General features: G+C 43.8%; 1 protein-coding gene across 1 annotated transcript in view; it reads right to left on the bottom strand.

The window, feature by feature from the left end:
• Positions 1 to 26708, bottom strand: part of Rapgef5 (Rap guanine nucleotide exchange factor 5) — a 219137-nt gene that overhangs the window by 169068 nt on the left and 23361 nt on the right. The window contains exons 2-5 of the mRNA XM_085698050.2: positions 11853 to 11903; positions 9854 to 9960; positions 5204 to 5325; positions 3764 to 3932 (exon numbers count right to left, since the gene is read on the bottom strand). Of these exons, the coding sequence (XP_085554176.2) occupies positions 3764 to 3932; positions 5204 to 5325; positions 9854 to 9960; positions 11853 to 11903 (449 nt within the window). The remainder of the gene's footprint in view (positions 1 to 3763; positions 3933 to 5203; positions 5326 to 9853; positions 9961 to 11852; positions 11904 to 26708) is intronic.

The following is a 26708-nucleotide window of genomic DNA, read 5'->3' on the forward strand; positions in this document are numbered from 1 at the left end:
GGCGTCAGGCTTGTACGGCCCCCTTCTTCTGCTGCTGCAGACGTCCTTTTTTAAATGATAAAATCCCCTTTATTTTTTTCTTCCTAAAAATACATTTGTACAGAACAGATTTGTGTTTATAGAGGACATTAAGTGGTTTTCTGGCATCATTTTAAAGTCGTTTAGAGAGGATGGGAAATTGGGGGGGGGGGCTAATGTGGAATTGCGTAGGTAGACCTTAATAGCTCTCAAATATCAAAAAGGTTATTAAAAGCACCACAGGATAGGGGCTTTAGTTCATAAATGGAAAACACAGGAATCAAAAGGACTTCAGAGGGCATTTTGGTTAGAAGGAATAAAAGTAAGACAGCACAAGGCTAAGAATAACATAGAAGAATGGATTTTCCTGTGAAAATTACCAAGAATAAGAACAGTGGTTGACGGAACACAAGTCCAAGACAGTTCGTAGGCAAAGTAGGCCTTGGGCTCCCCCTTGAGGGCTGGGCAGAACTTAACAGGCAAAGAAAGCAGAGCAGAGAGCAGGAGATGACCAGTGTTGGCAAAGACCTAAACAATGGAGATTTGTAGGTGAAAGCCAGAGTTATGACGAAAATATGTGCAGGAGCCAGGGGAGGTGCTGTGGCAATTCAGCTGAAAGATGACAACATCACCAGCCATCTTTTCTCTGACGGTGCTCTAGGTCAAAGTCTGCTTTCAGAAATCTAAGAACAAGAAGGATATATCTTCTCTATCCTGAATAGAATTGTGGTATTGACATTCTTTTTTTAAAATTTTTTTTATTGTTTTTATTGAGCTATATATTTTTCTCCACTACCCTCCCTTCTCTTCCCTTCCCTTCTCCCCTCTTTCATGGTCCCCACACTCCCAATTTAATCAGGAGATCTTGTTTTTTCTACTTCCCATGTAGATTAGATCCATGTATGTCTCTCTTAGGGTCCTCTTTGTTGTCTAGGTCCTCTGAGATTGTGAATTGTAGCCTGATTTTTTCTTTATTTCTATGAGCCATTTATGAGTGAATACATATGATATTTGTCTTTCTGGGCCTGGGTTACCTCACTCAAAATTATGTTTTCTAGAGCCATACATTTGACCAAAAATTTCAAGATGTCATTATTTTTTCTGCTGTATAGTACTCCATTGTATAAATACACCACGTTTCCCTTATCCATTCTTCAGTAGAGGTGTGTTTAGGTTGTTTCCAGGTTCTGGCTATGACAAACAAAGCTGCTATGAACATAGCTGAGCAAATGTCCTTGTGGAACGATTGAGCATCCTTTGGGTATACACCCAAAAGTGGCATTGCTGGGTCTTGAGGTAGGTTGTTTCCTAATTTTCTGAGAAATCACCATACTGATATCCAAAGCAGATGTACCAGTTTGCATTCCCACCAGCCATGGAGGAGTGCTCCCTTTACCCCACAACCTCTCCAGCATAAGTTGTCATCAGTGTTTTTGATCTTGGCCATTCTTACAGAGTTGTTTTGATTTACATTTCTGTGATGACTAAGGATGTTGAACATTTCCTTAAGTGTCTTTCAGCCATTTTAGATTCCTCTGTTGAGAGTTCTCTGTTTAGATCTGTACCCCATTTTTTTTAATTGGGTTATTTGTTCTTTTGATGATCAATTTCTCGAGTTCTTTGTATATTTTGGAGATCAGGAATCTGTCTGATGTGGGGTTGGTGAAGATTTTTTTCCCCACATTCTGTAGGCTGCCGTTTTGTCTTGAATAACTTTATTCTTTTATGCTTGGCACATTTATTTATTATTGTTTCTCGAGGCAAGGTTTCTCTGTAACTTTGGAGCCTGTCCTGGAACTCGCTCTGTAGATCAGGCTAGCCTCAAGCTCACAGAGATCCACCTGTCTCTGCCTCTCAAGTACTGGGATTAAAAGCATGTGTCACCACCGCTGGGCTATACTTGGTACTTATAATAAGAATAAGCAGGTCCTTAGCTTTCAAGTAGCCATTCATACCATTAGTAACTGTGATCAAATGCTCATGTTCACATCAAATGAAGAAAACTTGCTGGTGAACATGGCATTCTACAGTTGGTTCTAACCCTGAGACCTGACTGCATCCGTAGTAATCAGTGTGCCAAAAAAATTGTTTGGATTTTTTTTTCTTTTTCATTGTTTTTAATGAACTATACATTTTTCTCTGCTCCCCTAAAAGATTGTAAACAATCTGGAATTGATATTAGGGCTTGAATTTTTAAAATAACTGTCACTATATAATAATAATAACTGAAATTAGAGCAGGTTCAGGATTTACACATCATGAGGCTTTTTCACCCTCTGGAATTCCAACTTGCTATCTATGACAATTGGAATGTTCACTGCCCTCCTGCCCCCAGTCTACGTGTACCCAGGGATTGCCACAGCTGCACCATGTGCACAAGACATGAAATGGTAGAAGGCTACCACAGAGCAGCGGTACTTCTCTCAGAGTTACGTGAGGCCTGTCATCATGACCATGTCATGAAAAAGCATGTCACTTTTCAGAGAGCTCCTTGAAGCTTACTGACGTGTGCCTGAGCCTCTTTTAGATGTGTCCAGTTTCCACGAAGAGCATATTACAATAAAGGATATTCCATAACATGCTAATTCAGTGACATTGGAATCTATACTACGGTTTCCAGGTCCTCTCTCAACAGTGGTGCTGACAAACCCCAAATCACTCCACAGCTCAGGCTAACACTCCCATAACTTGTGCTTACAGTTCTCAGAAGGGATGCAAGGATTACTCCATAACGTTGAGAACACATCACAGCAGGTGCCCAAAGCTGAGGTGATAAAGCTAGGCAGAAGTGAATTCAAACGCTCAAACTAGACTTGCCGTCTGTGTAACCTGGGACAGATTACTTGGACTCTGTGCCTTAGTTCCCTCACATATAAATGGAAATTAACAGTACTTGTCTTAAGGAATCCTTCTGAAGTGAAACAGGACATAAGGTATTTGCTTAGTACAGTACCTGACATGAAATATATTCCTGACACCCAATTTTTCTATTCGAAATGTATTGTTAATATAAGATTTCTCTTTGCTAAATGTCTGAATTAACTGCTCGGTAGTATAATTTTTTAGCTAATAAGAGTTATATTTGTTTTAAGGAATGCATCTCTTGAAAGCTATATTCTCACCTGAGAAGTAAGGGCAATTCTAGTTGCCTTACGAATACCAAAAAGCAAGAAGAGTCAGTGCCCTGATGCCTGAAGAGTTGCACATCTGTGAGTGATTCAACCGGCATTTCAACCTGCAGCTCCTTTCTGAAATAAGTTTGCCACTATTGCCAAGGATAAACAAGGCATGTCATAACCCCCCATATCACGACTCAAGGAAGCTGCTTCTAATTATTTTAACCATACAGTGACTCACTACCTTCATGTGATGATTCACATGCTTTAATTTGCCAAATGCTGCTTCTAGATTATTTTCAGAAATTTCTGTTGAGCCCCTTCTTAGCACAGTCACGATGTGGATGGTGGATAAGATGTGAGTTAACATTTCACTCAACTTTAGCCCAATCATGTGTTCATACCTAATTTAGACCATTCACTCATTTAGTAGTGAGTTAGAAGCATCATGGCTCAGCTGGCGAAGCATGCCAAGGATCAGAATAGCAATGGAGCCATGTCTAGCATGAATCTGCAACAATGTTTCTTACCTTTGTGAACTTGGTAACAGTATTCCTACCACTCAGACAAGACAGAGGCCTGAAGAAGCAGAGCACAGTTTACACTGGTACCCAACAGCAGGTACTCACAGGTCACAGGTGCCAGCTCTAGCAGGGAGGAGATGCACAAGCTGCAGCAGAAGCTTCACTCCGTTTTGCCATTCTTCTTCCCTTTCAAATTCACAGTACAAGTAGCTACATTCCTCCGAAGAAAATTGGTAGAAAACATAGTTATCTTGAAAGTACAGATGTTGGTCCACTGTTTGAAGCAAACAAACAAAAATGTTATGTTTTAGAGTCATAAATCAAATCAAATAATAAAGTCCAATGATTAGTGAGAAGCCAAAGGTAACATTCATTCACGCTTGCACTCTCGATAACCTGAAAGGACACATCGATTAATTTCACTGCTTGAACTTTGACCAATATATCCACATATATTTTCTAAGATTTCTGCTTCACAGACAAGTGCTGGTCAAACTGATATCAATTCAAAGAGGGTGGCAAGAAATGCTACACAAACATGGCATGATAGCAAGTTCCAGTTAGGGAAATAGTGGCTCTAAGTAGACATGAGTGTGCATCACTGCTTCAGGAGACACTTGGTGATGCCTAGAGACATTTTTGGTAGTCATAATGAAAGGATGTGCTCCTGGCATCTACAAGAAAAAAGAAATGGGTGATGCCAAGAGCCCGACATGCACAGCACAGTCCTCCACAGCGAACAATTCTCTAACTTAGAATGTCAATACCATCAATGCTGGGGAATCTGAAGTTAGAGGTTTGTCCCAAAAGGCATTTACACAAAATGTGTCACCAACCATAAGCCTGCTCCTCAAAAAGAGTTAACCTAAAAGTAGGTGCTAGGTGTTACTAAGAAGACTGAAACGATGCACCTATCTGTGTTGCTCTTTCCCAATGACACCAAGACTTGCCCTTCATATTTATCATCTACAGCAACAAGGGTTTTTCAGTACCAACTGGCAACTGAGAGATTGAAATAAATAAAGAACAAATGGCTTCTACTGCTTCAATTCCCTGGGTTCAACTAAGAAGAGAGAATGTCATCTAGTTTAGCTTCTACTTAAACATCATTTTCTGTCCCATTTGAAGAACTAATCTTCACAGCTCGCATATCTAAGTGTTTGTGATTACTTAATTAAAATAATGCACACACGCATGCATGCACACACACACACACTCATAAATCAATTTCTGATTACATATAGCATAATAAACCATTTTTTGAAGCAACAAAAGACATAACTGACAAAAGAAGTTTATGAGCAGAGTTGACAAGAGAGGAAAGCAATGCCTTTTGCAGGTTTATGTCTACAGTCAACAAGTACCTAAGAATTTTCACAGAAGATGTGGCAAAAATAAATCGATCAAAAATGATGTGTCATTTTTACTTAGAAAATAAGAATGTAAACATTTAACTTCAAAACCAATTTCCATCCAGATTACAATGTGTTTTGGTTTAGCAGTTTAACAAAGCAACAATTGTGTCTTTAGCGTATGAACACTCACCTGAAGACATAATTCCCATATCCAGCAGGAGCTGCCAGACCCCAATGGCCATAGATCTACACTGGACGAAAGGGCAGTGTTCTAGAAGCCAGTCGACCAGCTCTGACCCCACACAGCTTCTCCTGGACCAAAACAAAGTCAGAAGCAATGAGAAGCTCACAGCACACAGTAAAACCTTGAAACATACTTTATTGAACAAATGAAGAAATAAAATTAGCGCCTCTTTATGTAAAGGTTAGGACTTCAGATTGGTGATGAGAAACTTTCACTCAGACATTTCGGGACTTTTTGCCTGCTCCCTTTGGTAACAAAAGGATTCCATAAAGGTTCAACAAAACTGGACCACAGACTGCAGCCTAGAGTTTGTTCACTATTCTTTAAAGATTGGACCCTTAAACTCATTTCAAAGAACAAAAAACTTGACTGTTAACCAATTTAATGTAAGCAAAGCAATTCCATTAAGGGGCCTAGATCATAAGCCCAGGAAGCCAAATGTGTGTGCTGGATTTCACTAACCACACACAGTCATCTCTGTAATTAGATTTGAAACACACACCAAGTCCCACAGTCTATTACAAGCAGTATCATCAAGTCAACTTTTCCATTTGTGTGGGCCTCAGGGGGAAAAAAAGAAAAAGAAAACTTTTTGAAATACAGGTTTTCATTTGCAGAGGAGTCTAATTTATACTTTTTCTCCAGCAAAAAGGCCGCTAGAGTGCTGTAAGAAAGAGAGAGCAGGAGAAGGAGGGAGGGAGGGAATGCCTCATACACTGTGGACCCTTATTCTGCAGACACTGTGGAGGGGTGAGACTGTAGTGTTCTATTTCTAAACCAGAGAAATGTGTTGGCTCACTCTTGTGACTGACACAGTACGAGCCATCCATAGCAGGACTTGCTATGAAGGGCTGCACTTCCGCCGAGCCACTGGATTCAGTGATCCAGCTTTTGTTAAAGCATGCTGATTTCTGGTCCAGTGTCATTACTTGAAAGACGCTCCAAGGCAAAGAAGACAATTCCAGACATGCTCAGTGGCAGGTCACCATTAAAACGATGGAAAGATAAGAATTCAGATACGTGGAGTCTTTTAAATGAGGACACAGGTGGCAAGAAAACAGGCAATTAGACCAAACAGTCAATATTAACAGTAACTCTACAGGAAGGAATCGAAGTGTTAATTAACTAATTTCTCAATGCTTCTTTCAATTAGCCAGCGTCTTTTTGCCTTTGAAGCACTTTCGTTCATGGGCTAAATACTATGTTATCTTTTTATTTCACATTTTCAAAACACCGAGGCTCATCCACCTTCTCTGAGTGTCTGCTTGGAACGCAGAAGCCCACAATACAGCATTTGCTCAACAAACGAAACCTCCACGTTGTACCAGGCGGCTAGACGGTAGCTGTGTCTATGTGAGCACAGGTGCCCACGAGGAGGTTTCCTGGGCCAGGCCTTCCGACAGCACGGCTCAGCAGTTCCAGTAAGGACAGGCAAAGGTGCTGTCAACTGTGGATTTTGATCCATCCAAGCTGCATGGAAACCATGGAAACCGATATACCCACTCCTATCAGACCCCTTCCGTGCTGCTAGTGACCAAAGCCCAGATCCCTTAGCTTCCCTTTTTCATTGTGAAGGGTTCACCCTCTTTGAGGCATAGACTTGACACGAATATGCTAAAACACAGAATTGCCATGACAACCTTAATGGACAACTGGGTACCACTCCCCAACAAGCTACGATTTTAATTCCATGTGGTCCCTTTCTGCCCCTCCCTAAATCTCACCATTATGTTTTAAATTTCTCCTACCATCCATCTGGTCATGAAAAATGTTAGAGACAAGGAGAAACTCTGCCCTTAATATCTTTAATCCATAGTCTTCTGGCTTGTTGACCAGGTCTACAACAATCCAGTTCAAAGCCTCAGTCTCCAGGGCAGAAGGGGGCAGAGGGGAGCAGAGCAGCTGAAACCGCTGGAGCAGAGCGGTCTGAATGCTGCAGCGGCTCTTAGCCACCGTGCACTTTCAGCCTGGCACTCCATCTGCCATACTAGGTAGTGGAACTGCCACTTGGGGGTGATGTGCTACAGAACCACGTGACCCTGCGTATAGCTGAATTTTACCCATTTCTGGAGGGGAAAATTTGTTTTCCTTGACCTCTTCCTTTCTTCCATTATGGGTTGCAATCAGTCTGTGGTAACACAGATACTAAACTTTAAAGCATAAATAAGGTGGTGGTATTTAGTGGTTCATCTACATAAAAGGAAATAAGGGCTCAGAAACAAATATGCTTTTTCTATAGCACAAACTGCATAGAATCTTTCCAAAGCTTTCACTGTGGATTCTCATATGGCATATGGGAACACATGACCTCAACTGATGATCAGACACATGTAAATAACCCATTCCAGGCAGCCATATTAGTATTTTATCTTTAATCCTAGACCATTAATCAGTCCTTAGACTATAACAGAAAAGTAGCTCTTTTCCCATTACAACAAAACACATACTTCCTCCCCACTGGGCTCCTGTAAAATCCTAATATGTTATAAATTGAATGTTCATTTATCCATAGACCTGATTAGGGTACATCTCCATTTTTATCAATGCCCACAGAGATCACAAACAAATTAAAAAAACACAAAAATCCTTAAAAACATAGATATTAGCAAAGTCTTTTGTAAATGACATGAACTATTTGAGCCTGCTTACAGTTAGACATGAAGACTTACAAATGCAAAGCTAGCTTTGAAGAGTCTGATGTGACTATACATAATGTCATTTACTTTTGCTTTTAATTTTAATTTGAGTGTGGTTGGATGTGGAGGCTTGAATGGGAACTGTCCCCTGTAGGTTCACATATTTGAACATTGTGGGGCAGGTGGGGCGTGCTGTTTGGAAAGCAAAGGAAATGTTAGAAGGTGAAGCCTTGCTGGAGGAAAAACACTGCTTAGAGTAGGCTTTGGGAGTCCACAGTCCAGCCTCACTTTCAGTTCATTCTCTCTGCTTAATGCCTGTGGTTGAAGATGTGATCTCTCAGCTTCCTGCCTCACTTGGCTGCTGCTCCCCAGCCCGTCCTCTGGACACCACGGACGCTCTGCTGCTCCCCAGCCCGTCCTCTGGCCACCACGGACGCTCTGCTGCTCCCCAGCCCGTCCTCTGGCCACCACGGACTCTTCCCTCTTTTTTAAGCTGGCCGTTGCGCCATGAGACTGAACGCACGGCAGCTGTGCTTACATAACTCACGCTCTCCACAAGACTGGGCTTCTCACGACTCTGTCAGAGAAAGGGGGAGGTTGACGGGGCCCCACACCTTCCTGGGGACGTATAATCTGCTAAGAGCTGCTAAGGAGAGGAGAGTCATTCCCTTCAGTGTTGTGAGGCACTCACACTCATGGAAACAATCCTCCAGAAAAGACATGACAGTAGAGAAGAGGCTAGTGAGAAACAGGAAGGGACAAGAGTGCAAGCTGGGACAGGACAGCAGCAAGAGGTGAATATGAGTGAAATTTATTATGTACAAGTATGAATTCATTATTATGCATAATTGATATATTCTAATAAAACATTAGGCCTTTTATATGCAGAAACTAGTTACTGTTAGGAGGGAATGAGGAAACTTTCTAGAATGTAAGTATCCTTTGTATCTTAATAATGGTTACACAGATCATGATTGCATAGGTGTATAGCAAATAAAAATTTATTAAGCTATATACTTAAGATCTGTGCATTTTCTGTGTATAATTGTACCTCACATAGGAGTCTTTTTACTCCAAATACTTGAGATTCACTATGCCCAGGATTTGGGTCATGGGAAAATGTTTCCAATGGAACCGCTTGTTTTCTGCGGCCCATGAAAACAACAGGGATAGTAAAATCATTTTTTTATAAGTTAACTTTCTATAACGTAAAGAACATCCTTTGTTGTGAGAATATGTCCTCCTTCCTGTAACACCTGTACCTTCTTGTAATAGGTCCTGAGCTAGTCTGTTTTTTTCAATGTCATCTCTTTAAGAAAAGTGACAATAGGTTGTAGTTTTTGCTTTTGGTTTTATTTTTATAATTTTCTTTTGGTATTGTTAAGTATTTGTTCATCTTCATGTAGCAAAATAAAAAGGTAATAGTATATTCTTTTACTATTCCACAAGAGTGAAACTCATTTCCAAACTCTCCACCTAACGACACTGCTGGTCCAGCCGACTATTAAGACTAGCCACGAACCTATCCAGCCCCTACTGTCTACAGTGCTATCCCTATTCACTGGCCTAGGAAGACAAATTGCTCTTCCCACTGCACACTGCAGAGTGGAGCGTCACTCATTCTCAGCTGGAGGATTTCAACAGCTCTCCCTCTCTCTGCCTATCAGCCTTCCCAGAGACTTGGCAGTGTTTCCCATGTGGAGCGACTTATGTTTCCTTGAAGTACTCAGTGTAGAGTCAAAAAAGAGACAATCCTTGTAGTTAGGAATTTTATATCCTTTCTGACCCGGACACCTAACCACAGCCATAAGCAAACACCCTTTGGTTGCACAGCAGCCGGAGTCCCTCCAACTGCTGACACCCAGACAGCCTGACACTCTATGCTCAGAGTTACAATTAGGCTGCTTGGTTTTCTCTCCTCAAGGGGAGCTTCTGACAAGGTGTTAAGAAATGGTGTTACCTGTAAAATCCCTTGAGGTTCACTCTGTCCTTTACCAGGTCAGCTGCTTGAAGGATAATAATATTTCTTAATGCTTTTCCTGCACAAGAAGAATTCTCTCCATAAATCTAAGCAGAAAAGAAAAATAATCTTGTAAATGTAGAACAATAATGTGACAGTCTGTGAGCTTCCAATGCATGCTGCATGTAAAAATTCACAACTAATTCCCTAAGCTTCGGATACATTTTAGCCTATGAAGCTATATAGGCCAATAATTACCTTATTTTATTTTAGCTGCTGGTCCATTTAAGCTATTAAACTATAATAGCTATTTTCCAAATGTAAAAGTCTTAACTATAGTCATAAGCAATGTTCTTTTAAAGGACGAAATTTTCAGAGTGAAATCTCCACATTGTGAACATGTTTCAGTCACTGCAGCACACTGGGGTCATCTGATCTGTATAGATTAATCACAAACAAATCGTTTAATCTACTGACTTGGCCATATTTATAATCCATGCACATAAAAGCCCTTGGAAGATACTTCCCCCTTAGCAAACAACCAAAAGCAGGACGCAATGCCGCGGTATGCTACTTTGCCCTGAAGCTCCACTCAACAGCAGAGTTCACAGCTGACTCCAAATGTTCTGATGTGATCTCAGTGCTTACAGCTATATCCTTCAGAAAGAGATATCATTGAACTTCTCTTCTTAATCTTCCCATTCCTCCCTCTAAGTCCCTGGTCCCTGGAGAGGAAGGGAGGTACCTCTTGGAGAGCTCTGGGCCCTATTTTCAAAACCACCTCCTCTCCTCTGTTGTACTTTCTTCTTTTTCAGAAGCCAAGGAAGCAAAGTGTTATGGGTTAACTTCATGAGGTAAATAAATGATCACAAAAATCAGTGTACACTGCTCTATGCTTACAGAGTTCCATTTGTTCCCCTTCTCGTGTTGTGACATTTATTTCTATATTAATTTTATGGGTACGGGTATTGTTTCCTGCATGTGTTTTTGTTTGTATGTGTGCTGTCCATGTGTGTGCCCGAGGCTTCTGAAAGTCAGAATGCATTAGATCTCCTGGAACTGGAGTTAGAGATGGTCATGAGCCACCATGTGGATGCTGGGAATCGAACCTGCGTTTTTTGGAAGAACAGCTGGTGCTCTTAATTGTTGAGCCATTTCTCCAGCGCTATTGGATTTTTGTCAGACTCCTTTGTCTGGCTGTGCTAGTTTTGAGCACAGGACCTGGTAAGGCAAGGTAAGTGTTCTATAACCTCAGGCCCTTAGTAACTATTTCTTACCTACAAATAGTTTATATTATCTCTTAAAGCAAATAAATTGATAATATATTGGCTATGACTTGCTAGAAAGTAAGTGTCCATACTTAATTCTCCCAATCTCATCACTTAAAATCAATCTGATGAGAAGAGGGTCAGAAATGATTCCCTGGGAGCATGTTTTAAAAATCAAATCTTGAACAAGATACATGGCAGAAAGTTACTGAGGCAGAGGCATGAGTCAGCTGATGGCGAAGCAGTCCTGACATCTACAAGGTTCACTCAGTGAGTCATCCGCGAGGCATTTAACGAGTTGCTGACAAGTACATGCTCCGCTCCAGGTGCATGACACAGGGAAGAGGAAGGGAGAAAAGGCCTCGCCTCAGTCCTCTGTGAGCACAGGGGGACAATGCCCTTAGAGGTAGCTCCACATACATCTCCTTACTAAAGATCTCTGTGCAATGTATTTGTAAACTCTTGTGTTTCTGTCAATACAAAAACTAAAGGATGCATGTGTCCTCTACCACCCTGATGGCTTTGTCTTATGTCGCGAGCATCCTGAATCACAGCAATGACCAGGGAATCTAAACGTCTTCACTGGTCTTCCCTGGCAGGGAGGATGGTGTGATGAGTTCATTATCCCTGCACAACTCCGGGAGGTCAGGTAGCTGCACCCCAAAGTTCTCCACTGGCAACTGTGACACACCACTATAAACACAGAGGAGAAAGAGAAAGCATTTTCATACCTGGGAAGAAGCATGTTCAAGGTATGGGTTGGAAATTCTTCTTGAAAGAGTCTATTTTAAAAGAAAAAGGAGAGGAGGGAAATTAGACTCAAACAGATACCTTGAATCAAAAAAAAAAAATCTAAGCACATCCAAGTGTCAGGCCTAGTGTCTACTAAAAGATGATTTTAATAAACCTCAAGTCACAGGTCACACAGGATTGACTTCATATGCTCTCCTAAGGTCACCTAGTCACCTTCACTCCAGTCAGGCAGGACATTCCACTTGAACAGCTCCTGCCTCCAAGAGTGTAGCCTGCAGCAGTAAGGCAGAAAGCTGTGCCTACAGTCACCTCAAGTCACTCCAGCAGGGACAGGGATTTCATTGCTTTCTCCACCCCCATTCAGCCCTCTTTCACTTCTACCTCAGAAGCTGCTTCAGCCTCTCAGTAGGTCTTTCTGTCCTTCAGTTCTGCTCCCCCCACACACACCCATCCCCCTCCCATGCCAAACCACTCTTCAAACTTCAGCAGACACATCTCCCAAAGTCATCCTCCCTCTTAAAGTGAGTCACAGGTATCTGACAGGGGTCACCTCACGGGCCTCAGCCCCGCAGTCTGCCTCTTACACACTTCATGTGTTATCTCTCTTCAATCCCACAAGGACTTTCTCACTAAGATATAGGTGTCCCTGGGACTTGGAGAGGATACTGTAGATTATGTTCATAATATGTTTACATACATGAGACTGATGAAAATAAAGAGTCTGGAGGATCTAAGTGTCGGGACACTAGAGAGACAGATCACTCTCTAAAGTCCTTGCCTTGCAAGCATACGGACCTGAGTTTGATCCCCATAACCCATTTAAAGAAAGAAATGGGCATAGTGGCATACACTTGTGAGCCCAGAACTAAGATGGTGAAGACAGGAGGATTCTTGAGACTCACTGGCCAGCCAGCGTAGTGTACTTGGCAAGCTACAGACCAGTGAGGGACCACGTCTCAAAAATCAAAGTGGTTAACACCTAAGAATGATACCAAAAGCTGTCTTCTGGGCTCCACATACATGTGTCTGCACATGGGCACACAAAAGTATACCCACCCACAAACATATGCACACATGTATGTTAGAGCAAGCTCTAACTGCTCACATCCCTACCTAGTCATAGCATTTTCTGTTCAAATCCATTGTCTTCCATGATGGACCCACAGACCTTGGAGTCCAGGTTTCCACTCCTCTCACACAACTGCTAACCAACCTGACTCTGCTTAGCTTCTAAGACCAGGTAAGATCCTATGTGTTTAGTGGGATAAGGTCATTGACTGGATAGTTCTCTCTTCAGTGAAATTCCACCAATGGGAATGGGGGCTGATACTGTTCGGAGATCTTTGTTTGGTGTCATTTACCCTGCAAACTTGTGTACCCTGCATTGCGGTACATACAGGATCTGTGCCAGTACCCTATGGTGCTTCGATCACATGGCACCAAGCATACAATGTTACATAAAGAGGTTTGTCTTTCCATTCATTTATTTAGTTCTTTATATATCACATATCAACTAAGTGTTTGCTGAATGTTTGAATCGTAGGAGCTAATTTTCCCCTCCTAACAATCTAGCCAGCAGCTCAGTCACCCACAGATGCTGCAGCACAATGGAGACTCATTATCACGTCCCACTGCGGTTCAGGAAGAACAGAGAAACTAACATTTACTAAGCTCCCAACCCGTGTTTAAGGGCTCTTTACACCTGGGCTCTCAGATTTGATGCTTATGAGAGCCCAGTGTTTAGCCTGCCACCTCCACTCCGGAGAACAACGTGCTGCACTTACCAACACCCCCGCTAGCCATCATTTTGTGGGATGTGAACCTTCTACCAAATTTCAACCTAAAAAGAAAATGCCTGCTCTGAGTCTTTCCCACTCTCGATAGCTCCCACACAAATTATCCTTGGGTCAAACAAATGAAAGTATCGACTCTTTATCCAGAAAGGCTAATAAATGCTCTGCTAAAGATATGAAACTTGCTTAAAAGAAGAAATTTTTGTAAGTCAGCCTATTTTCGATGCCTACCATTCTGGTCTTGCCCATGCACACTCCCACCGAGCCCTCGGCAGACCTGGCATCGGAGCCCACACAGCGGCTTCAATCAGTGAATGATTTAAAGCTTATATAGACACCAGATTTCCCCATGGTAATGAGTTGTCATGACAAGTTATTTTTTATCCAGACCAAGGAGAATTTTGGAAAGAAACAATTGTGACAGAACAAAACTGACAATCTCCATGTATTCATCAAATTGTTTCAGTCAGTTCAAAAAACAAGTTCTTCACATGAGCTAGTCCAAGAAAAAGCCTTCCTCAAGGAAAGAAAACTGGGCAGGAATATTTTCACAAAGAAACAAACCGCTTGCCTTTCTCTCCACTGCCAGCTTAAACCAGGCAGCTCTCAGGGTGACAGTCACAGGATCCAGCTAAACAGAATCACCCTCCCCAGAGCCCTTTCTAAAGACAGGTAAGGAGAGTAGGCGAAGTGATGGGGCTCCTGGTGCTGGAGAGATAAGGTGTTAGATAAGCTGCTCGTCCCTGGGGAATGACGTCTCTCACAGAACACAGTCCTATTGTCAGCACCTCCAGTGATGCCCAGGGGAACCATGTGTCACTAACACCAGGGACAGCAGCCCTCAGAGCAGGAAGCCACAGAGCTCTTTGTGGATCTCAGTGAAGTACTGACCCATTAAACTTAAAATAACTTTCTAACTGCTCTTGTAGAGACTACTTCCTGTTAGGGCTCCATGCTGACCGAAGTATCAAGTTACAAAGATAGGGTAAGAAGAACATGGGGTTCCCTCATCACCTCAGGGTTAAGAGGTCCAGGAGAGACCTGCTTCTCTTCTTCTTTGAATGTGAGCACCATACAGGTAAGTCCCAGAGGACCGCTCTCCAGCCTCTACAAGATCTGTCTGTAACCCATGGCTTAGGTCTCACTTCTTCACCCAGCACCTATGCTTCAACTCTTGAAACTTCTGACGGTTCCCTTCTATTTATTTCATACTAATGAAGCACTTACTTTGTTCCTTGTGAGACATTGTGAAAGTTTCTAAAAACAAACACAAGAACAAAAACACTCCCCTGATTTCTACAACTCCTTTACCAGAAGATACTCTCAATCCTGAAATTTACCAGACAAAAAAATCTACCACTTTGGCTTAATTTAAGGGAGCTTTTAAGAAAAATTTTAAATACTGATCAAGATAGAATTTGGTCAGGACCATCACCAGGGAACTTTCCAGGTGGGCGGCCTTGAGACATGTGTTGGTAGGGCTTATACGACCAAAGACCCATAGGGGTAATCATACTTTCCCAGGAGGCTCTGTTAGTTTCCAAGAGCTGCAATCCCAGGATCCCAGGAAGTTACCTGGTCTTTGGACAGGTGGGGCTTACAGGTTAACACTTCGGATCTAACAACACAAGCTATAAGCTTTAAACCCTTCAATTCTCTCTCCTTGGTCCTGGTTTTCTCATCAGCTTGCTCCATAACCTCAGGGGGCTACTCTATTGATGCCCAGGGTCTTCCTGTGGTTGGTCTGGGTGGGGGCTGTGACAGGGCAGCCTCAAACTCATGATTCTCCTACCCTTGCCTCCCAAGTGCTGGGATGATAGGAAAGGACCACCCAAGTGTCCTCCCTTTAAATGGCTTTCAGCCATTATTATCTCATGAATTAAATGAACAGAAAAGGTTATGGTTCCTTTTCCTGTTTACTTCCAACTGCCAGGAATTACTCATTATGGGTACACTGATTCGGAAAGGCATAAACATCCCACAGACAGCCTAACAACACGAATGAAAATGGACTTTAGTTCAAAATCTTTTCCACCTTTTTAATTTATTTTAAAATTAATTGTTGATTTTATGTATATGAGTGCTCTATGTACAAGTAATGCCAGAAGAAGTCATCAGATCCTGCTATAGAAGGCTGTGAGCCACCATGTGGTTGCTAGGAATTGAACTCAGGGCCTCTGGAAGAGAAGGCAGTTTAGTCATCTCTCTAGGCCCTCCTTTTTATTTTAATGAATAACAGAAAATAGTTCTTTAAATGAACCCAGAGAAATTTAATATTTTAAACATGGATTAGAGACCTGCAGTTCTTTATTGTACACTAACGAATCACCAAGAAGAAGAGCATGTTCTAACTCAAAAAGATCAAAAATATCGGCAGCCATGTGTTACTGCCTTTCAGGTGGGTGCCCACAAAAGTGAAGCTACAACTGTCCAGGAGCCAAGCCTGGAAGTCACGTGCATTGTGTGTGTTGTTATTAGTACACACCTGGAAGTGTGGACACGAAGTCTTACTAAACTAGAGACATGGGGTTCATGTTTCATCACCTCTTAAAGGAGATGTCCCAACACTAGTCTTAGATTCCATTTAGGTTGCCAAGGAAAGAGATTCCATAAGAAGAAAAACTGAATTACTTCAATCACACGAAGGGCAATTTGCCCTGTCACTAAAGTGAACCCACAAGGAGACACAGACTGACTGGTAACATGGCCACCGTCCCAGTCCTCGTTTGGAGAGAACAGACTGTGAAGGTGGACTCATACGACAAACACAGTGAACATCACAATCTAGGAATCCAGAAAGCTTCATAACTAACTAGTGCACGCACAAGAAATCATAGACTGAAACAATAACGGCTGCCACTTTCTGGCAACGTCTAAGACTGTGGATTCTTCGTATGGCCATGACCAGAATCCTACTATTCATAGGCTTTAGAATTACATAGTCATGGGAAGTTCAATGTAATAAAAACAGGTGACAGACACAGCTGCTGCGGTGGGCAGGGAGTAACTGTTCCTTCTGTGGGTTCTGGCTACAGCTAGGGCCCACACTATCTGTGGGCCTCCTAGGCACACACCCACAACAACAACAACCAGTCACCCACACACAGGCCACTTGTAAGAGAATCTTCTAAACAGTGCCATCACACCTATGTGCTCAAAATTCTATTTTTCCATTGACCTGTCATGTGTTAAGAAAGAAGGAAGACTGATGAGATGACTCAGTAGGTAAAGTCTTTGCCATATAAAGATTGAAATGAAGAACTAACTCAAAGTTGTACACACACACACACACACACACACTTTACAAAGTAATTTAAAGGGCTGGGAGCTGGCTCAGTCGGTAACATGCTTGCCATACAAGCATGAGGATATGAGTTGAGCTCCAGCACCCAAGTAAACAAACTGGGCATGTGAGGCATGCCTGAAATCCCAGCCCTCAAGAAACAAGCAGATCCTGGGCTGGCTGGTGGGGTAGCCTAGCCTAATTGGAGGCTTCCATTCTAAGCAGATTCTGGGCTGGCTGGTGGGGTAGCCTAGCCTAATTGGAGGCTTCTATTCTAAGCAGATTCTGGGCTGGCTGGTGGGGTAGCCTAGCCTAATCGGAGGCTTCCATTCTAAGCAGATTCTGGGCTGGCTGGTGGGGTAGCCTAGCCTAATCGGAGGCTTCCATTCTAAGCAGATACTGGGCTGGCTGGTGGGGTAGCCTAGCCTAATTGGAGGCTTCTATTCTAAGCAGATTCTGGGCTGGCTGGTGGGGTAGCCTAGCCTAATTGGAGGCTTCTATTCTAAGCAGATTCTGGGCTGGCTGGTGGGGTAGCCTAGCCTAATTGGAGGCTTCTATTCTAAGCAGATTCTGGGCTGGCTGGTGGGGTAGCCTAGCCTAATCGGAGGCTTCCATTCTAAGCAGACTCTGGGGCTGGCTGGTGAGCTAGTGTAGTCTACTGAGTGGTTTCCACTCTCACTTGTCTCACAGATGGTGGATGGTTCCTGAAGGATACTCAAATTCATCTCTGGCCTCCGGGTGTGCACTGATGACAACATGCAGCATGCACATGCATATGTGACCTACATGAACACATACACCAAAGAAAGTAGAACAGAAAGCAGCAGACGAGCACCCGCTTTGCCTCAAGCATCTCTTCATAACTGCAGCCCCTCATTCCTGTTTGTACAGGTAAGAGGCTCGATCGTCAGAGAAATGAAGTCCCAGGGAAACGAAACGAGAGCCACAGCAGAGACCGAGTCAACAACATGCCACATGTCACTAAGTAATAGTAAGCATGCTTCTGCTACGTGTCAATGTTTTACAGACACCAAAGGACAATCTCTGAAACTCTGAAGTAAATATAGATGACAAAACTAAACAAAAAAGAAGTTAAAACCCAAGTCTACCTTTAGTTGCTATTCCATGAATACACAGTTTAACATAGAACATTGTGATTTAAACCATGTGACAAAGGCCTAGGCTGAGTGGCTTCTCCAAAGATGTGACAAAGCTGTTCCTACCTCAGACAAGGCACAAAAGGCACAGCAAAGGAATGGTTCCACCTAAGTCCATCTTTGGGGTTGCTTACAGTACGTGGGCAAGTTCCTAGCAGCTGCACACCTGAGGCTCCTCCTAATACCTACCAACTGCCTGTCCATACTCAGGAAATGCGGTGAGAAGTCACCCAAGAGCTGAGCAACGTCGCTGAGAGGTATTTGCATGGCGAGCAGGTCCTGGGGTCTCCAGTCCTGAGAGAGGGTCTACAAATAATCCCTGCTAGATCCGGCAGGTCCTGGCGTCTCCAGTCCTGAGAGAGGGTCTACAAATAATCCCTGCTAGATCCGGCAGGTCCTGGGGTCTCCAGTCCTGAGAGAGGGTCTACAAATAATCCCTGCTGGATCCGGCAGGTCAAACCTGGATGGCATAGAAGTCCTTGGGGAAAATGCCAAGGTCCCACGCTGAGCATACTGAATTCGAATCTCAAGGAGTGGGGTCTGCATTATTTCCCACCCACCCCCCACAATCCCCAGTTAGTTTTAATGTATCACCAGGTTTGAATAAAACTGTAAAAACTCAATGACTTGGTGCTAGGGAGACAGCTCAATGGTTCAGAGCACCCACATTAGAGGTTCACAGCACCTATAATTCCAGCTCTGGGGCCCTGATCCTCTCTTCTGGACTCTAGCAACTGCAATCACACGTACACGTTGCCATAGACACAGTTTAGAATGAAGAAATACAATCACACGTACACGTTGCCATAGACACAGTTTAGAATGAAGAAATACAATCACACGTACACGTTGCCATAGACACAGTTTAGAATGAAGAAATACAATCACACGTACACGTTGCCATAGACACAGTTTAGAATGAAGAAATACAATCACACGTACACGTTGCCATAGACACAGTTTAGAATGAAGAAATACAATCACACGTACACGTTGCCATAGACACAGTTTAGAATGAAGAAACAGAAGTGAGAAGTGACTTCATGACTATTTGAAACTCTTCTACCAACATCACCTTATCACACACCTTGATGAAGGAAGGGGGAGCTGTCAACAGCACTGAACAGAATTTCACAATAGCTAGCGAATGGAAACACCTGCCCACACAGTATGCACTTTCTGTAAACCCCACACTAGACACAGCCCACGCACCTTCTGAAAGCTGTACCCTCTTCATAGCATAAACATGTTTCGACCTCCCATTACTAAAGGGCTCCCACGAGTACAAACATGTATCCCTACTTAAACACTAAAGCTGAAAAGTAAAGTGAGTTCTGGTAGGAATTCCAGCATCATAACCTTGCCTACTTGAGATACTCAGGGAAAACTACAACAGATGCAACAGAAACAAACCGTAAAGCTTCAGCAACTTAAATTTATTCAGTCCTTGAGAAAAATACCTTTATTTTTGGCTGTGTTTACAAACAAGACAATAGATTTTTTCCCCACCGGAGTGTGCATCCTTAGTTAATGTGATCACAGAAAATTCAAAATGTAGAGACCAAGTACCCAGGAGTTATGGCGAAATTAGGACGCTTCCCCCTCGTCACTGAATCATCCATTTACTAACATGAGCCCGTTAGTCACACCCGGACACCAAGGCCGACCCTTCCTATAGCAGCCAACACGAAACAGCTCAAATGCAGAGCCCTTTGAAGAGCAAAATAAATCATGGAACGGCTGAATTACAACATAACCTGGAGTCCACAGGGTGTAAGTAAGTAATTCAAAAGTGAGTGGGCATGGGTAGAAAGGACACGCCTTCCTCATAGAACAATTCCAATTACTAAGTGTAATCCAAAGAATAAAATGGAAATAACGCTGAAGCAAACAGCACGGTGGCAGAGGCTGTTGACAATGCTGAGAGTGGAGGCTAAAATGTGGAAACCGTGTAATAAGACACAGGATCCTTGTCACTGTGTCCACAAATCACAAGACAAGAAGCTCGCAGGAAAACAGTCACTGCTTTTAAAAAAATCATAAGTCACATGACAAAAATAATCACAGATCAGGTGATTATTGGTGATACATGTTCTGAGAAAATCAAGTATTTCAGTATTTAACAAAATGCGTATCCGAACTTCCTGAGAGGATACCAGTTAACTTCAAATTGAAGGATGCTCTTTAAAATATCTGGTCTGTAATCTGCTAAATATAATGTTTATGAAAAGCGAAAAGAAACCAATGAACATTGGAGAAGAGTGAATGAAAACTACCCAAGCAGGCCCTAAACTCGCCCCCCCCCCCCGTCTCCCCAGCGCCCCAAGTGCTGGGATTGCAGTTGTGCCTGATGAGAAGGACTGAATGTGTAAAGGCACTGGGAAATCTAGGGGAACACAATGGAGTTTCGAAGCTATGCCGGAATGACTCACACGACTCATGTTACGACACATTCATGCACGCTCACATCTCCTTTCAGAGTTTCCTCTAGCGCTCCCAAAGCTCTTCGGACTTCAGACACTCATTTGCGTTTTGACTTCCTCTTACCACACAAACTGGGAAGACAGGGTCTACCACGTGTTATACTTCCAGATGCTTCGGGTGTCCTAAGACACATGGCCCGTGTTTAACTTTTACTACATTTTTGTAAAGTGGAAACGCCTACCTTTCTAATCCTCCCTGAGCTTTGCTGTTTCAGCCCCATCCTCTGCCCTGCACTTTCTCTTGAGAGGCAGCCATGCATGGCGCATAGGAAGAATGGAGCCCTGCATTCACAATACATTCAAAATACAGCTCACCCCTAAAAACTTGTATTGCAGACAAGTTACCTTCCTTACAGCACTGGGTCTACTCCTTTAAGTAAATAGTTTAAAATTTACTATAACGCTGTTATAAAGAATAAAAATAGTGATCTCAAAATTTCATTATGTACTAGACAGTCAATGACATATCCCTGGGCCCCTACATATATCTCTGGTGTTTGGTGGGTTTAGGGTAGGACCTGGGAATCTGAATTTAGTGAGTTCTCAGAGGCGGATGATGCTGGAGGAGATCAGGAGCCTGCACCCTGAGGACCACAGACTCTAAATCACATAAACAGCGCAGAACAGTGCCTGGATGATGACTGTGCTCCGAGCACCATTACTGCACAGCACTGAGCACAGCACCCAGCAAATTCCCACAGGGTGCAGGAGTGTGGACCTACATGCTAGCTTACAAACTTCTCAAGGGACAGAACCTCATCTTTCCACCCACATCCTGGGCACGGCAGATGAGGGGAGCATCCTTCTCACACCATCCCCACAACTTCACTTCAAGCACCATTCCATGCTCACCTGTAAGGAGCCGACATATGTCGCCTTGGCGAGATAGTGCCAGCGGTCCTACAGCTTGGAGGTATACAAATCCTTTGATGCTGCCGTGCAGGCCAGTGTGCTTGGGGCCTTGTTTTGCATTTCAGAGACTTGGTTCCCTGACCTGTCCTGTGGCCTTGGGCCCTAGCAGAATGGCATCAACCAATCAGCATTCGAGCCTCTCACCCTAGAAAAGCAGCTGCCTTTGGGTTTTCCACTCTCTCTCGTCATCCCTTTTCCCCATTCCCCTTTTCAATCGAGTGCTCCAATAAATTGTGATTGAGAAGGATTCTTGATTTTGTGATCGTTCCTTCTTGCTGGACAAAAAGTGCGTGTCGCACTCACCCATTTGGCCCATCAGAGCCAGTCCTAGTAATTCTACCCAGGAGTCCGGAGAACTGACACAGACTCCCCTCGGGGGTGCTGTGTGGCTGGAATCAGGGTTTCACCTGATATGGACATGAGAAAAATCCTACCATCTACTCCAAAGTTATCTCCTACTTATGACTAGGTTTCGTCCTCGGGGCGCATCGCGTCTTTTAATTGCTATTTTATTTTAGAATTCAAGAGAATCAACCAGGCATGGTGGTAGGCATCTGTAATCCCAGCCTGCAGAAGGCTGAGGCAGGAGAAAGCATTAGTTCAAGACATGCCTGGGAAATATAGAGACATTCTGTCTCAAATAATATTTTATATACACACAAACACATATCAGAGAGATCAAATATGAAGTTAGAAGTCTCCCGTGTACACTCTTGGCTTCATGTGCAGTTTCAGTGCCACATAACCTTTTCCTGGCTTCCCGAAGTCACTAAGGAACAGTTTCTACCAACTGCAGGCAATCCTAGTTTAAAACAAAGCAGCACTGTTCACAGAGCCCGTCACAGGTAACCTCACCGTCAGGTCTTTAATGCTGACTAGGAGGAACAGGACTCCCTCTCTTCGGCCCTGGCCACTGATAAAGGTGAGTGAGCTTGCCCTTCTCTTAATCTGCAGCCTCTGGTTAGCTAGCACTCAGTCCTGCAGGCTTGTGAAACTTTCTTCGGGGTCACACAAAAACCCCCAATCGTCTTGAACATGTCTTTCCTTCAAATACTCACGTGGCAGCCACAGCAGCCTCTTTCACCTCCTTCTACTTTCCCAAGGATGAATCAGATGCTATCCACACCTGCTGCCTGTCCTTGTCATGGCTCCAGGTATGGCACCTGCTGTTTCTCTTCATCCACTAAGATCAGATTCTACAGTCACTTTCTATGATGATTCCTTCTTAGTGTGGATCACACTGCTTTGACTCTAAGGGCTTTCTTGCCCTGGGTAGACATGCTTCTCAGCTTACAATGAAGCTGTGTCCAGATGAGCCCATTGTAAATCAGAAGTGCATCCAACTGACTGCTGCTGGCCCTCCAACACTGCAGTACTGCTGTCCTACGTAGCTGTAAGGGTGACTGGGAGTTGTTGCTGACCAAAGTCTTAAAAAAGTACTATGCCTCACATAAAGCTAACCTGGTAAATGATCCAAACTCCACTTTCAAAGTATGAAACCCACTCTATGAGCAATGGCTTTGTGCCCAATACAAGTGGAACTGTAGCCGATAAGGGCCCATCTACACATCCTTTCCCTTCCCAACTCTTTGATACTAGTTCATATCTTCTATTTCCACCAAGTCACGCCCTCTAAGTCCAGTTCCTCTATTACATTTTCTGCCTAGACACTTATTATTTTCTCTAGCAAATCACTCTCTGTCCATTTTTTCTCAGACAGGGGTGCACTATCTATCCAAGGCTGGCTGGTTGGCTAGTCCTGAACTCACTGTATAGTCCAGACTAGTCTTCAACTTGAGATATGGTCTCAGTGCTGTGATCACAGACATGAGTCACTGCACCAGGTTTATCATAATCTCTGGTCAGCTTGTGTCTCCTCCTGGAACCTTCTACTGCAACACAAGCAAACACACCCAGGACCCGTCCAGCCAGAAACAGACTATGTAACCTGCAGGCCACAACGGTACATTCAGACGTTTTTGGAATTCAGAGGGATCTCTAGTACTCTGCATTCCCCTGGAAATCCCCCTTCTGGGGAAATGTGACAAGCATTAGCACCTGCCACTGTGCTCTTCCTTCATTAGGAACCTTTCGATGGACTCCTGGAATGCTACAGAACCCACATGGAAAATGGTACCTTCCTCCAGCAGTCTCTACCCATCTCCAGTGAGAGTCACCTCACCTCCAGACTCCTTCCATGTGAAGGCCTGGGGACGAGCAGCACCAGCCTCACAGTGTCTCTGTGCCATACAGACGCTTCATCTCCACGGGGCCACACACACTCATTTTAAGGATGGAGGGAACCAGGGCCTAGGGGACTCATCACAGCGGAGTTTGGGAAGGCCACTCCATACAACCTACATACTAATTTCACTTACTGCAACTAATTCAAACCTTCCCGACACCAACAAAGGTCCCACTAGCAAGGATTACATGGGCAAAATCAAGATGAAGATGTGGCCTACTTGAGTCTCCTTAAAAATAAAAACTGCAGGGAGGGCATCGTGGCTCACACCTTTAATCCCATAACTTGGGAGGCAGAGGCAGATCAGTGTCTTTGAATTTGAGGCCAGCCTGGTCTACAGAGTGAGTCCAGGGCAGCCAGCGTTGTTACACAGAGAAACTCTATCTCAAAAACCAAACAAGAGGGGAAAAAAGGCATAAACTTATTGGAAGCATTGGAGAATCCCTACAGTAAATAAACCTTAACCCAACATTTCCAAATACATCTATTTATCATTTGCCATCTCAGGACTCATGTGCTAATGGGAGGCGGCTAATTTAAAAGCTGTCTAGATGCTGAAGCACCTCCATTAGACAACTGTGAGATCTTCTTTCCCTCAAGCCTACCCTCTAGCCTGCTCACCCAGTGACTTGTCAGCAGCACACAAATCAGGTTCAGATGTGAGCTTGCCTCCTACATCCTGGTCGGGGAGCTAAACCTAACAGGTGCCTAAAACAGAGCACCCGACATACAGCCAACAGGAGCTGCAAAGGAGAAGCAAGACCAATTCAGCTCCTCAGGCTGAAACAACCGCAGGCGCCTTCGGCTTCCTGCACACACTTCTCCTTTCCCCCTTCCCACAATATTTAATGGAAAGCCACATTCCTACACACACACACACACACACACACACACACACACACACACACACACACACACAGGCTGTGATCCAAAAGCAACTGTGTTTGTGTTTGCTCTTCTCTGAAAGCACACCGCAGCAAGAGACACCTCACAAAGGGCTGCTTTGAGGGCTCGAAGTTTTCACTTGCAAGTAAACTACACGCTGGGCATCTGCAGCTGGACTCCTTAGTATTTGGATGAAATCAGGGAAACACGCTTCATTCCTTCTCTAGCTCTATTCAGGTCAGCTAGAGACATGACAACCTGCACTATTCAAGGGAAGCGTCTCTCAAACAAGCTAACAACAACAGAAGCTCTAAAGTTAATGTCCTACAGGCAAAAGCAGAGGACAGAGACTCAGCCACCGCAATGTGTGCAAAGTGAAACTGACTCCTGGTGACTCCACAGCACTCACTGTCTTCCAGCTCCCTGGGAAAACACCCTGCAGCCATTACAGATGTTCTACGGACCTTGGCCTACACGGGAGCATTTGGTGAAGCTGGAAGGATGGTGTAATGCAGCTCAACTGTAACTGGGGTTGGGGCACACCTGGGCGTAGGAGTCCTGACACCAGCCTGGGCAACAGTGACCCTGGTAGAGAATAAAAACAGGAAGGAATATAGAAAATGCTAATGGAATCTTTGTGAAAGACCACCTGGCAGATTTTTGCTTCTTTTCAATTTCCAAATTTCTTTTATTAAAGAAATTATTCAAGAATAAAAATCTGGTCAGGAGAGCTCTTCCAGAGGTCCCGAGTCCAATCCCCAGCACCCACATGGTTGCTCACAGCCATCTGTCGTTAGATCTAATGCCCTCTTCTGGCCTGCAGGCATACATGCAGATAGAGCACTCATATACATAGAATAAGTAAATCTTAAAAGAAAAAATAAGAAAAACCTACAAAATAAAGCAAACTCTCCAGGGGCCATAAGCGTGCGATTGCTCTTGCTAAAGATCTGAGCTCAGGTCCTGGCACCCACTTCAGTCAGCTCACACTACTGACACATAACTCCAGTGCCAGGGTATCCAACGCCCTGTGTCCTCCCCTGACATCTGCACATGCATAGTGTTCATAGACTCATGCAGGCACACGCGTGCGCGCGCGCACACACACACACATAAAAATAATTTTTTAAAAGACAAAATCTCTATTTTCACCATTCTGCCACCTCCAACCCTATGAAGGAAAGTTCATAAATTAAGACAGTAATGTTTAAATATTTATACAAAATGAGCATGTGTCCAGTTAGAAGGAAATCCAAACTTAAGGTCTCTGAGGTATCCACGGATGGGGAGAAGAACAGGGAGATCCCTGGGTGAGACCTGTGAAAGTAAGACAAGGCTGAAGACACTTCTAGGAAAGTTCTATTAATGCACTGCCCTTCCTGCTCTGTGATGCCTGCCCCATGACCCTGCCTGCCCTAAGCAGACATAAGCACGGCTGAGACCACGCAACAGCGGAAGAGGCTGGCCAGGAGAGGAAAGAGACAAGAGGAACCTGGAGGAGACGTTCAAACCACTGTGTAGGCAGACACAAAGCAACCTTCCCCCTCCAAGTGACCAGACACAAACTGGCTTGTCAGAGCTCCTGTTCCGGTCACCCCAGCACCCAGAGGTCTGCTCTGCGGCCAACTTGCCGAAGCACTCAGTGACTCTCTGCTGTCACTGCCCTGTAACAGTCACACAATTCAGGAAGCAAATACTGCAAAGCTAAACAGTCCTAATGATGGACTTCGCTTGTACACAGCCTAGTTCTGCCTCAGCTCCTAAGTGAGGAGACACACGGGACGCGACGACACAAAGTCAGCGTCATTTCCAGCTCCCTGGCTGCTACACTCACTACTCACTCCTGGATGTGCAAAGCACTTTTTTTTGAACTGATAATTAGCACTGTTTATAGAGCGATAGGTTCTTTTTATTTAATTTAAATTTTTTTTAATTTTTGAGATGTATTTTATGTATATAAGCATGTTGCTCACATGTATATCTGTGTTCCACATGAGTTTCTAGTGCCCACGGAGGACAGAGAGGATGTCAGATTTCCTTGAACTGAAATTATGGATGATTGTGAGTCGCCATGTA

The sequence above is a fragment of the Myodes glareolus genome, chromosome 11 (assembly GCF_982192425.1).
Source record: "Myodes glareolus chromosome 11, mMyoGla1.1, whole genome shotgun sequence".
Classification (NCBI taxonomy): Eukaryota; Metazoa; Chordata; class Mammalia; order Rodentia; family Cricetidae; genus Myodes; species Myodes glareolus.